Here is a 15488-nt window from a genome sequence, read left to right as displayed (position 1 = left end):
TATATATATACACATATATATGATTTTGGTTAAATTCTGCAAGTACCTTTGGAAGAGAAGCTATCTTCCAAATTAAGATTTGCCTGGAGGTTTTTTCCCTTTCCCTATACATGCTACAACCCCATTGCTTGAGGCAACCATTAGCCAAGGCAGGCATTAAAACACACAGCTGACTATCAGCAGTCCCTGGCCAGCACATCACACTTGTCCAGCTCTCCAGCAAAAACAAGGCAACAGCTCAGTGAAYAGGAAAGAGCTACTTATGGAGATGCAGACACCAAAAAATGCACTCAACAGTTACACCACAACTGTGTGTACRTGGAGAGCTCTCCTACACCACCACCATGTGGAGACTGTGACATGGGGAGAGAAACCCAGCACTGCTCTCTGCCTCCCAGTGTGGACCAGAGGAGACCCATGCCAGGATGGGAAGAGAACGAGATGAGGGTAAAAAAACCATCACACAAATGCACCCCTATTTCAAGAGAAAAGCAAAACACGCAGAGGACAAAATAAACGGCCAGACAGAAGGAAAAAGAATTGTCTTTTCTCCTCTTCTTGCCTGCCACAACTCATCACATTTCCTTTCTTTAAAAGTCAAAGTCAAGATGCCTTCCCCTTTCCATACATCATACAGGACAAGTTTTACAGCTCATATTGTGATATACTCCTTTTTCAATAGGGATTCAGGTCTAAAGACATTTGAAGCTCGGTAAAATTTAGTGTCTCTTTAGGAAAGATAAACAAATTGAGGACATGGACATAATTCACAATGTGCTTGAAATGTAATGATTTGAAGAAAAGACTAAGGTATTCATGTGCTAAATGTATGATTATTTTGCCAAAAGATTTGAGGATTTGGGCTTTTTTTAATAAGAACTGAGCATGGGTAACCATAAAAGCAGGCAGAGAGCAGGTCAAGGTGGCTCCAACTTCAGAAAAAAGACCTACTGTGAAGAGCCCCTCTGCTTCCCAGTCTTGCCTTAAAGACTGCAATCATACAACCTCTGTCTCTGTATCAGCCCTCACATGACAGGAGGCAAATGCCCTCCCACAAGGCCTGCAGCAAAAGGTCTGAGTTTCTGTGCTGGGCTATCTACACATAACCTAAAGTGTCAGGGAAGGCCAGGAAGCATGCCTGTCTTTCATGTCTTTCCTGAAAACTCTTTTTTTCCATCCCTTTCCCAGATCAGCTGGCAGGGCTCTGGCATGAGTCAACATGGACTTGAGAACAAACAACAGTCAGCCTTACCATACACACCACTCCACCTCCCACTGTGTACACAGGTCTGCATTTTTATAGCTTACACCACAGGATAAAAAAAAAAAAAAAAGTTGGTGTATTGACTCTCCCTTCCCTTCAGTGGGAACATATTTGTTTCAAATAACTTGCAAGTTAAAAAATTTAACATGATAGCCACCATTTAACATGAYATTCTTTTCCATCCTTACTCCCACAACAGTTAACTTGCTAAAAAAAAAAATCCAACAGTGAAAAAGTTACAGACAAAAATTTCTCTTGCTGTGTGCAGTTGGATTTAAACAGTGTCAGAAACATAACTCCAAAACAAAACCAGAGATGACATTGGTTCAGGTTCAGGGAACAACTCTGTGGCACACAAYAATCTTCTAGTAATACAATCTGTTACAATCCTGATAGTGTATGCATTTAAGCATACGTTTAAGCAATGTATTTAGGCAGCTAGAAGAAAGTCTGAGATTTGCAGTTTCCTCAAGCTAATCTGCACAGAGCTCTAACAGCAAGGCAGCTCAGAAACAAGTGCAATGAAGGAGTTTTTTTGGTCAGTAGTGCGTGTTTGTTTGCATACCGAGGAGAATATGGAACAGCTGGTGGCGGGGGGATGTACAGATCCAAAATAGCTGGCTTCTCTTTCTTCAGTGAGGTATCCACGGTGCTTTCTGGTGACTGAGTTGAAGTCGGAGGAGGTGGAGGACTGGTCTGCAATGTTAGACAGCTATCAAACATCTGAACATTCATTTATCATTCACAAAAAGATAATATAATTATCAATAGTACCATTTTCATCCCCTCGTGAACTATCTCTATGCTGCATAAACACTTTAAAAACTCTCAGAATTTACATTTTCCTCCACCCCCAGTTTTGGCTAGCTTTACAGGCACTCCTACAGAAATCCAGAAATCCACATGCATCATGTGTAATGCATTGCTGAAGAATATTTTGCTCTTTCCAGTTCTAGTTTTCCTGTAAATTCCACAGATGAAAAAAGCAACTGAGAAAAAAACCCCCTTCTATTTTTAGAAGCATTAAAAGAATGCAATTTGTTAAATACAGATACGATTTGCAAGCCTTGTAAAGCCAGCATATGCTACCTTTATTCCATATAATCCAGTGCCTGGGGCATAGACAGGAATATGGTAAACTACATCATAAATTGGATCAATGGATATAACTGGGGTCAGGGAAGCAAATTAAAAATAGATTTGGCATTGCTCATCATTCTGGTGCACTTCCACATACTCTGAGCATATCTCCAGGCTCCTGTCTGCCTCTCAGAGAGAAAAGGTTTCAAAGACCCTTCCACCTTTGTCAGGCAAGAGAACTGCACTCTCCTCATCTTGTCAAGGGCCTGTCCATGTAGTGAATGGCACTCCTGCACAAGCAACTGCCTCCTCACAGTCACTACACAGAAACCCAGAACTGTGGAAGGGCTTCTCCAATCATTCCCTCCCCAAGGAAACAGTTCTTGGCAGAGCCTGTAAGCCAACCAACCCCAGCTCTTCACACTGGTAGTACATGTCAGGCATAATGCCACAAATACAGGACACAGGCATTAGTGAAAGGAAAGATAAACGAGTAGTCAAGTACACATATTCTACCCAGTTTGAGAGAAATCTGCCATCACCAAGACTATTCTGCCTTCACCAAGCCACCAGCATTTCACAGGTTTAAATTATCCCCACAGCTGCWGGGAGACCTGTATCAGAACAGAAGCAGGAGTGGGAACTCTCCCTGGTTTTGTAATTTCAGTAATGGCTTAAAATTMAATTAGGTTGTTTCCTCCTGCAAGCATTAAGCTTCAAGCTTCCTAATACAACAAGCCGTTCCTCAACATGGTTATTTAAGAATAACATTGCTTTCTCTGCTCAGTACCCAATCTATGACTTGCCCAACAACCAAATCTTATTTAAACAAGGAGTTTAAATAATTTCTTGAAAAGCACTCTTTCCCACCCTTCACCAGACTAAAAAGAGGACAAATACATAGAATAATCTAAGTTATTTCAGCAAAAATATATTACTATGATAGAGAAAACATTTATTCATTGCTCCACACTGGTAAATTCCATACATATCAGCAGTTTTGCCTCAGATAAGTTCTCCCAGTGGCACACAGACTGATTAAAATGTTCAGCACACCTAGTCACTTTGTGTAGCAAGAGGGCATTATCTAGTTGTAAGGAAAAAAAAAAGAGAAAAAGAGAAAAACATTTCCCCTTTTATCTAGGGACCACAGGAAGACAGCAATTTTGCCTAATCTGCCTTGACCTATGCTCAAACGTGAGTATAGGAACATCTGGAGCACTTCTAGGATAGTATAGGAACATCTGGAGCATTTCTAGGATTTCTCTTTTTTTAAGTTGCAACCAAGATATTCCCATCCTGAGATCAGAGTGGAGCTGGCAGGCTCTCACCTGCACCAAGGGTGGTTTCCAGCGCAGGTTCTTCAGTGGAGCAGGAGTGAAATGAAAAGAGCCAGTGGGACGTTTCTTAAGCAGCAGCCTAACTCCAGCAGGATTCTCTCGCAACTTTGCCACCAGATTTTTTAGYTGCCATCCAACCTGGAAGAGAATAAAGACATCTTTTTTTTAGCATTTTTTTTTTCTGAAAGCAAACAAACAAGAAAAMCCCAAATCCTCCAAGTCAAACTGTTTTCACATAAACCTAGAAGAGATAAGAGATCCAAAACTGCCTCTTTAAGGATTAAGAAAAAAATTGGAAAGCTAATTGTTTGCAAGGTTCTTCAGTTTGTTTCCAAGAAAGCTGTCTATTTAAGCTGTAAACTAAATGCTGAGATATCAAGCAGTATCAAGAGATAYCTCTTTACACCTCAGGTCCAGTCTTAGAAGGACGCATGGATATGCTCAAATTGACTAACAYTGGGATTCACAATGAACTACTTTTGTCATGCTTCTTTCTCACAYTGGAAGGCACTGCTTACCTGTCCTAAGCAAAAATGTAATCATTACATCCAAGGTCCCAGACACAAATGATTTGACAATCATTTGAAAAATTATTGCGAAAGCTTATTAAAGCTCTTTATCTGCATTTCAGTGGATTGTAACAAGGCACTTTAAAACAGGTCTTAAATGCAACATGAACTACTTTAATATGATGCAGAAAGTATTTAAACATTAAATAAGGTATATATATTTTATCAAAATATTGCAAAGAGTAAAATTTGTCTTGAAAACAAAATGTTAGAAAGCTTCAGACATTTCACCAGGAAAATACAGAACCGCCTCCTGACCCCATCCAYTCAGCACCTGTAGTGCAGAGCAAGCATAAGGAAAGGTTGGTAATGCTGCAAGTTACTCACCACAGTTTGCTGATTAACCTGGATCACTTCATCACCAGCATGAATCTTCTGAGAGCGATCAGCAGGAGACTACAAAGAGGAAAACAAGAGCCATGTGCTGCAGTAGGTCTCCCTCCCTGCTATTACAGCCCCCACCAAGCTGAGTCAAAGGCTGCATCAGCAATGCTCTTCCCTACAGATAATTTTCACCTCTGCTGATGACTTGAGAAATGTAAATGAATTAATATAATTATTTATTTTTATACTGGCAGAACTAAAGGAGAAGGGAGAAGGCATAGCCACCCTCTGTTACAGGCCAAATTATACTTAAGCCATGGGATAGTCTCCACTTCCTTTTTCCCTCCAGTTTTTACTATAGTTTTAGACAGTAGTGGGAGAGGACTKAAGATTTCTGCCCCAACAGAACAACCACCTTAAACAGCTTTCAAATAAATGTATATTGATTTTTAAAAATTTGAGTTTACAAAACAAAGGACCAGAAGCCACACTTTCCCTTTTTGTTTTCCAATGCAAATAAATTACTTTAGTATGAAACTGCCTGCCTGAAACACTAAGGTCAGCAGATAAAAATATGCTTACACACATCAAATATGCATTGACAGGTATTTTTCATGTACCTTTCCATTAATAATAATAGACTTTAAAAGACAATTTTCTTGGAACAAAACCCAAGCTCTGGGAAGCCGTTAGCAAGGAATGGATAAATATGTCAATATTTAGATTTATCAACAGCTGGTGCAATGCACCAGCCTTTGCTGCAGTTATTAAAAACACTCTCACCGCTATAACAGACCAACTCCTACCAGCCTCGACAACACCCAAAGCACACAGACACACTGCCTTGGTACATGCTGCACCCTGGTCACAGAACAACTCCTCCCGYTGCCCCCACCCCATGAGTAACCACCAGGCAGCAGGCCAGCTCTTCCCAGTGACTCCAGAAMTAAGCACTGGGATTAAGGACTCCCTTCTCCACCTCATCACACCTTTACAGCTCAAGTAACTTTGTTATGAGAAAGAATAACAAACTGTGAGAATAAACAGTGCAACAAAGGAAGAAAACATGGGGGAATTTGTGGGAGGCTCCAGCTATCATGAGTAACCCCATTTCTTCATTGTCTTCTTGCTTCCTCTGAGAGGAAATACCTCTGTGGAAAGCTGCATATATAGGAGTCAACCAAGATCATGAAAAAATGCTGGGACAGAGTCAAGTTTGTGAAAAACAAAGCTCATTTCAAGCTGTCCTTTGGATGACCAACAGCTCATCTGAGGGAAGGCACGGGACCCTTGCACAGAGAACTCCTGCAGCAAGTGACAGACAGGTCACAGCACAGACACTGGAATCACGTTGTGAGAACAGAGGAAAAAGTAAAGTTTAGCTCTAGGCCAATGTGACATGCAAAGCCACATGTAAGATGGCATAACTTATCAATCTTCCTGGCTGGCTTATAGTATATGGACTTCCCTAGTTCTTCCATTGCTCAGAACTATCAATTTGGGGGTGCAATTCCATTGCATTCCCATACATCAGCTCCTGGGGATGGCTACTAAAATATCATTCTAAACCTAGCAAGATAACTGAGCTAAGATCCAGCCTGGGTCATCTAAATGATACCACACCACCAGAAAGACATCAGCTGCTYACAGATTTCTCAGTCACTTGTCAAGTTTTGTTGCTCCAAAGGAAGGAATTTCCCCARAGGAAGAACCAGTGTAGATAAAAAAAGTAGATACTTAGGTCAACACTCAAAGCTACAGAAGGAATACAGACCCAAAACAAAGACCTACATGCAGAAGCAGCTTGTAAGCAGTCAACATTATRTTCACATTCATCAGATGTTAAAATTGCTGCCAAAGGGTACTTGGTCTCTGTGGCAGATCCAATATAGAGTTATGCCAGGACAACAGCATAAAATTTCCAGAGGCCTTGACTTTGCACTCTGAACTGCAAGCACAAATTTCCACCCTCTCCTGCCTGTCTCTGGACCTGGCAGGGGAACAACTAGAACCACTGGTTCTTTCCTATTCACCACAAAAAAAAAAAAAAAACCCAACAAAAAAACACTGCTGCAAAAGCCAAGTTTCTCCGCTCTTTTCCCTTTCAGTCACTGCTCCTGTACAGTAGCCTGTTTGAAAACACCACAGCATCACCTGCCAGCCTCAGCTGCTGGCTAGAGGTCCACTCCTTCAAGGGCTGCCCAGAAGCCTTCAATAAACTCTCAGCTACAAGGGACTCATAGTGTACAAATAAAACAAGCAACCACCTGCAGTAAAAACTAGCTGCCTTTTTTGCCAACTATTTCCTTCCAGCTGACCCCTCTTAAAGTCTTGCTTGTTCATAGTCTTTTTATTCTGCAAGGTAATTTTGTCACGGGACAGCTCATTGATTTCATTACTCATTACTGAGTTTAGCACACTACAACCTAAATGTTCCCATTAGGGGAGATTGCCTTTGCCAGTGGAGAGCAAATACATCCAAGACTTTGTTAAGCAAGATACCATAAGGGCTCAAAAGAGCAGATACAGTAACTTATTAAAGCAATTACTGTAATGCCAAGCATTTGAACTAATTAGTGTACTTGCAGAAACTGGTTTAATTGGGCTAACAGTGAAACATGCAGGAACAAAATATTTACAAACTGTGGATAAGCAAATGATGCATCACACAGCATTTAAGGCAGTAATACCATGCAAGTCATATGTAAGACAACAAAAAGTACTAAGTCAAACTAACTCGGTCAAAGCTACTGTCTGAGTTAATCCACATTTACTACACTTACGTTTTCTGTAGTTCCAGTAATTACATGCAATCCATCATAAGTTGATTTGATATACATTCCCTAAATACAAGGAAAAAATGAAAAACAAGTTTAAGGCAAAACAAACCACACAACTTATCTGATTAAAACTCTGTTGGCAACAGACTCAAAAAATTATTAAAACCAGTTAACAATTCATATATTCTTGAAAAGTGTGTGGTCTAATATTACAACACTCTAAACTTCTTCACAGATCACTTTTACTGTAATTAGTTATAATATTTATAATGACTTAAAAAAACCTAGTATMTGGAATGAGATTTACAAACACTGTCTGGTTGGTAATACCAAACACTGCTGGTTTTGCTGYCTTGTTGGTCTTTGGCTTTGTACAGAACTTTCTTTCTATACTACCAAGCCCGCACTAGAGAATTACAGGTTTCACTAGGTGGCCACCAGCTCTCTCCACACAGAGCACGCTTACAGGTGGGCTACAAATATTGCTGACACATTCTTCTACAGCTTCTCTTGGTAAGTCAGTATACAGACTGCCTCATAACCACAATGCTTTCATAAGTACTAAAAGCTCCAGCAGAGTATTTGTGGCTCTGTATGTAAATGCTGAGTGTGARTACAAGGACAAACTTGATGAAGTGGGTGTTGATGGTAAGAGCACCAAATTAAAACTATTAACTAATAATAACAGATTTCCCCACAAGAGGTGACCAGACACATTGGTTTCATCATTCATGAACAAATACATATCTACTTTCCCTTTCTACATCTGTTCTGAGAAGTACAGAACTGGAGGTTACTAAGGARCTGAAAGCAGCTTAGCTGCCTGAAGTTACCACACTTGTTTTTAAAAGTAGGTGCAAAAATAGGTGATCTTTTGGACCCTTCCTCTCCAGCCAATTCCCTGCTTGCTTTCCTGTCAGTATTGAATTGTGTGCACCCACCTTGTTTCTTACTTAGGACAAGCTAGACTGACTCTGCTTTGTGCATCAACAGAGGTTACCATAATTTCAAGAATGCATGACTAATTCAGTCAAMTCCACAGGTCTAGGTAAAACTATACAGCACAGTAAGACTGTGCAGCTTTCTCTAAAAATGTTCATCTCTCCTGMCTTCAGGGCTAGAAGTGAATACAAATGCACGTAAAAATTTTAATTCCATCCAACTCATTCTAACACATTTCTTCCCTAGGCAGAAAATCCACTAAGAWTTCAAATTAAGTTTCTCATAACCAGCACTCAGCTAATCAGAATCCACTGAATGAACAAGCCAATAACACTTCATGACCACCAAGCGCTTAAAAATTCTCATTTTCCTGATAATAGCAAACCTTCAAAATTCTCACAATCATCTCAATCTTGCTATAAATACACATACAAAAACATCTTTCAAAACACAAACATAATTTCTCATTACATTCTCCCTCTCCCAGCCCCTCTAGGAAAATAAGTGGTCACAGTAACCTGAAAAAAAAAAAAACCTACTACTTTCACAAGGATTTGTAAATTCTCCAAYATCCTGGTTAATACACAAATCTTCAACAATTTAGAATAAGAAACTGTATTTGGGATCAAACTTATCAATGTGCATAGCTGTCGCTGGCAGCCACTCCAGCACACCAATTAAAAAAGGACCTTCAGAACTCCTCCCCATGCCTTTCTTTTCCCCACAGGTTATTAKCAGTTTTGAAACACCTTATTCTAAATACACACTTGCATCAGCTTACAGAGCTACCTATTAAACTGGGAACATCAGGACACTCCAGAATTGCTTCTTACCAGGCCTTCCCCAGGTTTAATGTTGGTTAAGTGGACCTCCTCCAGACATGCACACTGGCTCATCAGTGGGTCTGTAGTTGATCGGATGGCTTTATCACAAATGCCATTTAGAGTCTTGGCCTGCAATGAGGGCATACAAAAAACAGTTAGCAAAACTCTCTCCTGGCTTCTTTCTCTTTCAGTTTCCAAAACACATAAAGAAAATGAGTTCTAAAACCACTGAAACAGAAGATTCATTTGTACAGATCTATTCCACAGCACGTTTACATCCTTAGTGTAACACAGTACAACCTGTTTCCATTAGTGCCACCTCACCAKGGCTAACAGATGCTGACACATCTTCGGTCTAAAAAAATAAACACACAAAGTACAGCAAAAAATTTGGTTTGGGGTTTGTTTGCTTTAAGCAAAATACAACAACCCATTAAAATAGTGAAACATTTTGATGTTTCCTTGTGGGAACAACTGACAGTTTTACACGTTGTTCTGTATTTCTGCTATGAAAATACAGTTGGCCATGTGTCACAAAAAGTGATGTGCTGGCCACTGACATATCTGCACAAACCTTTACAGTACAAGGTAGGAATCCAGCACTTAAGTGCTTCTGCAGTACTTCTCTYCACTGTGCCTCTGAACTGACCTCTTCTGGAATGCTTACACAGGCATGGTTCATATTTCCTTTTGACCAAAACATAACTGATCCTAAGCCAACATTATAACTAAAGGCTAATTCTGACCTTGGCATGTGTGTCAGTACAATTGGAGGCAGAACGGCTTTGTCTTGTAGAACATGTAACAATCAGAATGTCTAATTAAATATTAAAAGRAAGAAAAAAAAARRAAAAARGGGRAAAAARGGAAAARATCTGTGCCCTCTYTACACTCACAAATTTCATTATGTCCCACTCTGTTTTCACTCAACATCAACTGAAGCAAGGCTGACACTCAGAGTAGGTTACAAAAGCTTAAAGGAGAGGGGAGTGAGGATTAGTACACAGTACAGGTAGGTATAAACAGTTTGGGAAGCAGCAAGGTAAGTCACCTTTCACAAGGGGCTTGAATCTTTCAGTCAAAGCAGATACATGTAATTACAGAATGGGAGGGAGCCGTGTCATAGGAAGACATTGGTTTGGATTATAATGGTCCCTGGAAACAATAGCTCCAACGTTTTCTGTTTCATTTTACGTCAGATTTATAGGGCAGCAATAAAATAAATCAAMACAATGTTTCAAGTGTGAATGTGAGGAACTGCTCAAACAAGGGAACTCCAAACAACAATACCTACACTTCCAGTGTGGGTGTGCACAAATGGAAAAAGAAAGATGCAGAAAACTCCCTTTTACGTGGTCGCATTATTTATGAACAAAATTATTTTTAGTTATTGTGCTACTAAATTCCTAAGCATCTTTGAGCTACCGGAAGGCCTTATCAAAGAGCACAGCCTGGTTCATGTCAAAAGCAGGAAGYGATGATTAACTGTTACAAAATATAAAAAGCATTCCATTACACTCTGCCTTTGGTCACAAGGCTGCTTCAAACAGCCTTGGAAACTTAAGCTCAAGTGCAGAGCCAGAACTTCAATTCTGTGGCAGGGCACTTCTTTCACATGAAGAASCATAATAAGTCAGAGCGTCTGCTTATTAAGGTACTTAATGCTTAGGCATAATTGGTTTATTTAGCCTGTGATCACTCTACAGTTCTACTCCTCCCATGAAAATTTGAGGTTTAAATTTTCTTRGAAAAATAACTGTGTAATGAAATTTTATGGAATGCCTGACTCTGCACTGTTACACACACTATCCATCTGCTGAAATGTCAATTATTTCCTCTACAGTAAGAGAATATTCACAAAACAACTCATAATAATGTTTACTTGCACTATATGCTTGTACATTTGGGACTGAAAAACTGTTGCCAATACAGTCAGCATAGAAGCCACCAAAATGAATGTGAATGCAGACAGCTGAGTTTCAAGAGAAACAAACTTACCACAGTCTGGACTTTATCTTCCATGTCAGCCACAGTGCAATCCTAAAAATAAAACAAGAACAAAACCCGTGCATTAACCAATAAACCTACAAACAAATCATCTCTGAAAACTCTGCAAAACTTCCATTTGAACCTCAAATAAAATAGAGTTATTCATGCTGCAGGGATTATCCAGATTACTTTCACCCAGTAGGGCTCAAAAGGACTGTTAAGCAACAATTTTCTGGCCCTGGTAGAAAGCAATAATAAACCTTGAAAACTAAGAGAATGTGGGATCCAATTACAGCAGCTGACTTTTCCAGAAAAGCAGAGCCGTGTACAAATAAAATCAGATTCTCAGAAGGCCAGGCAGATGTGTTTGTCTTTCACTGATAAACCCCAATTCAAGTATTCCTCTGTCCCAGGCATCCAAGTGGATCTAAAGAATACTGTTAAAAATAGAATGGAAAGTGATTTTTTTTTTAAATGTGCTATCAATGACATTGCTGAAGGGTAGAGGACTGCACACAAGGCATTATTTACACAGCCAAGTATAAAAGTTTTTGAACTGAAACAAGTTCATGTAACAAACTACAGAAGTCATCATTGTTTTCTGCAAGAAGTGCTTAACTGGAGAAGATATTACTCTCAGATTAAAAAGTTAAAACATMATGTAAATAAAAAACAACATTTACAATGTCTACAAGGAGAATACCTCCAAGCATTTTAATAAGCTTAAGAAGGAGTAATGTTAGAGAAGTCATTTGTGGACTTCCCCTTACTTTTCTCTGCTAAATACATCTGCAGAAAACAAWAGCAAATGCCACTGAACATCATGCAGTAAAAATGCTCAATATTGCAAAGTCCCTCTGCTCCTACTCACTCCTGTTTGCACCATTTATTATTCCAACCTTAGCGAATCTACACAGCTATCAACAAAGTTAACTAGAATCTTCTTGCATTMCTGCCTTGCTTCATTACTCACCCACTTTTACACATCATTTATGATTATGCAGAGCAACTGGTTCCAYGAAAGCCACCCTGGCCTCTTCCTCACTCTGAAATGACTGTTTATTCCTGTATCTTACCCCACTCTATTATAGCTCATAACAAATTCACAGAGAAGTAGTCTGCCCTTTAAAGGCTTTTTAAAAGGCTATGGTTGTGTTCACAGCTTCCACTCCCCTGCCATCAAAGTCTGATCTAATGAATGATTAGACACCATTTTTAGCAGTTTTATTAATACATTCAGCAATCTCGTATCTCAGCTCCTGTAGACTCTTGTGTGAACACCATCTGCTGCCAGAAACACACTGCTCTACTGCACAATCTGCACATCTGTAGCTGTAAATGGCTAACTTTGTGCAATTGCACTCAGAGCACCCCAACACGAAGGGCACTGAGCAGCAGGCATGTGCCAGAGTACCCAGACACCACCCTTTCACAATGACACAACTGCCATAACTGGGTGTCACCACAAGTGCCACTGACAACTCATAGGATGTTTCTGTCCTTGGACAGCATCCCTTCAGGATGGGGAGGGAATCACATGTGTCACAGGGCATGGTCCTTCGGAGTTCAAACCATGGGCCATGGAATAATGGTTATGAGCAATCTGGCAGTAACTGCAGAGTGCACACAGTGGTTCACAGCCAAAGCAGTGCCACACTCTCAGAACAGTCTCAAAGAGAGCCAGCCAGCATTATTCAGAGAGTAAAATTCTGTCAACTGCCAAGATTGCCACAGTCACTACATGTCTGTTTAGCTATCAGATGTACATGCGCGCATCACACAGCTGATAAAATAAAGTTTTGAAAAACACTGTGGTCTTGCAGTAGTGACAGAAGCAGATTGGCTAGTGGGATTTGTAATATAAAGGTGGCAGCTCCTTCCATTAGATGCAGCATTTCCCATTTCATGGCTAAAACATTCTGCATGGGACAAGATCTAGGGAGTCTGCAAGCACAGGTATGAAAACCAATGGAGCAGTATTTTTGTTCAGAGTTAGTACTGATAACTGTTTTTCAACATGCTGTTTGGAATGTGAAAATCTTCAAATGCAGAACAACTATCTCAAAGACTAAACCTCTTTCCAGTCATGCTCAAGAAAATATGAGAAGCTTTTAAGCTGCAATCACTTAAGATAGAGCCAGCAACACCAAAATTGGTAATTAAATTGAGGGGCAGGGGGAAAACCAAAAAACGCCATGACTCAGAAATATAGACAACTGAAACTGACCTTCATGAATGGTAAAAGTAAGCTCTTATTCCCAGAACTGCCTTTCATTAGCACTCAGCACACAGCAAGCATATCACTTCCCCAAACACCCCCTTTCCTTCCCTTTTGGAAAGCAGAGAGGAAAAGAAATCAGCTGACCTTCTGAACAGTAGTAGTGAGGTCCAAGCAGAGCTGAATGATTCTGTTCTTCATTGATGAAAAGTCAGCAATACCTGTAAATGGGGTCCTACAACAAGAGAAAATTCCTCTTAGATTGGAGGGACTAGCTTTCTCCCATTCTACCATATCAGTGAGGAAGAGCATATGAGAGTAACCTCTCCAACTCTGACAATGACACAAGTGTGAGATCAGCTTTACAATGCAAGTATTCCTGACTGCATAGTCCTGCTCCACTCCTGCACCAAAAATGGGAAGTGTCTAGGCCTGTGGTAAGCAAGTTCAGAGCGCAGAACCAGAAGAAATCGTCAGTTTGCCAATTGCACTAATCTCACTTGCAAGTTCAAGTCAAAACACAGTGTTGTAAAAATCACTCTTGGGTTTACCAGTGAGGATACCTCCAGCTTTCTGACTGGACAAAAAAACCCACCAATTCTCTAAAAGAAGAARAATGGATTTTCACATTTTACACACAAAGGTGCAGTGAGACTTAAGAGAAGAATCATTATAGGTAGGGCAGCTTTARGGCCTGGACAGCTCTACCTCTGACCCTTCAGACAGCTGCAAAATCTAGAAAAGGGATTGAGAAGAACCATAGCAGGTTTGGAAATGGACAAGCCAGAGATTTTGCTAACTGTGAGTTACAGAAAAAAATTTAGTGTGAGTTGCCAGAAACAGAATGAGAGGAGAGGACCAGGTGAGAAGCACAAACTGTTAACATCACAGCCTTGGACACAGAACAACTCCTTGCTTGAGAGCAGGATAAAGGATAAAAGTGCTCCTTGCTGTCAGTCCCTGTGCAGTTCTCCTCCCAACATTCCCTCTCAGAAAAGGAAGCAACGGGTTGGAGAATTTATGTTCATCTGTTATCATGGACTGCAGCCCTGCCAGCACCTGACTTGCTGCAGCTGTCACAAAATAACTCTGGGTCTTTCCAGGAAGAAAAAAGAAATAAGATTAATTTTTTTTTTTTGAAGAGAAAACAAAACAGCAGAAGTAGAACTTCTCCCGCTGCTCAGTTTTCAAATCACACAGCAAAGACCATGGTTTCAGCAGAACATTAAAAACTCYTTTAGGAAAGCACCTGCCAATGACRAGTAATTTACAAAGTGGGAAAGTCATGTAGGAGAAACTGACCTGAAATGGGACACTTCTACTTTTATAAGTAACAGTTTGTGTGCAATGTTGACAGTTTTATTCATTTTAGCAGGAGTGGAAGTGCAAGAATATATACCCTAGGTCAAATTTATCCACTAGAGACCTTCTAGCAACACCAGAAAAAGGGSTTTTGGACATCAAGATCTTTACCCAAGCATCTAGGACTTGCCCTACAAAGAGAAGCAATTCATTARAGCAGCAAATTAAAATATAACCATTTTGCTCTTACCTGTCCAACCATGCAAGCAAGGCTTTAGCAGCACCAATAAGATCTACAACAGAAGTAAGGAATTCGTTGGGGGGTTTGCGAGARGTGTTTCCATCATAATTCGAACTTTTCCTGCGGCTGCTGATGTAATTTTGCAGATTGTTGGATGACCCTCGCAGCTTGAGAACCAGGTTCTTCATGTTGTCTGTTTCAAGACCATAGTTCTGCAAGGAATATTATTAAGCTTAATAAATATTCTTCTTGAGTTCTCTCCTGTTTTACCACAAGTTAAAAGCTCATAAGGGACATTAGTCTTGAAGATTTGCACAACTTTCTCATGTTTTTTGGCCAAAATACCTCTTAAGATTTGTTCTACGCTGTGGCCACTGATGAATACTTTAGTAGGAGACAAACCCCCTCAAAGTTGCTGACATCAATGAGATTTGAGGACACTTTGCAATCAGAATGAGGTCCCAATGTCCTAACAGATATAATTTACTTGTTAATAACAGGATTGTGTTGTTTTTCTTTTCGTTAAAGAAAAGCAAGCTTGTTTTGTTCTTAAAATGTTTYTTATCCTGCGGTAAATAAACACTGAAACAACATTTCATTCACAACTAARGATAA

General features: G+C 40.0%; 1 protein-coding gene across 1 annotated transcript in view; it reads right to left on the bottom strand.

Moving 5' to 3' along the window:
* The window catches only part of CNKSR3 (CNKSR family member 3), a 58393-nt gene that overhangs the window by 8750 nt on the left and 34155 nt on the right, over positions 1–15488 (bottom strand). Inside the window, exons 3-10 of the mRNA XM_057364879.1 lie at positions 14883–15085; positions 13478–13565; positions 11122–11163; positions 9133–9252; positions 7361–7420; positions 4581–4649; positions 3676–3822; positions 1830–1960 (exon numbers count right to left, since the gene is read on the bottom strand). Coding sequence (XP_057220862.1) covers positions 1830–1960; positions 3676–3822; positions 4581–4649; positions 7361–7420; positions 9133–9252; positions 11122–11163; positions 13478–13565; positions 14883–15085 — 860 coding nt within the window. The remainder of the gene's footprint in view (positions 1–1829; positions 1961–3675; positions 3823–4580; positions 4650–7360; positions 7421–9132; positions 9253–11121; positions 11164–13477; positions 13566–14882; positions 15086–15488) is intronic.

This window comes from Malurus melanocephalus, unplaced genomic scaffold (assembly GCF_030028575.1).
Source record: "Malurus melanocephalus ecotype Western Australia unplaced genomic scaffold, MMel_1.1 scaffold_43, whole genome shotgun sequence".
Classification (NCBI taxonomy): Eukaryota; Metazoa; Chordata; class Aves; order Passeriformes; family Maluridae; genus Malurus; species Malurus melanocephalus.
The sequence above is the reverse complement of the archived record's forward strand: the minus strand, read 5'-3'. Positions and strand labels throughout refer to the sequence as shown.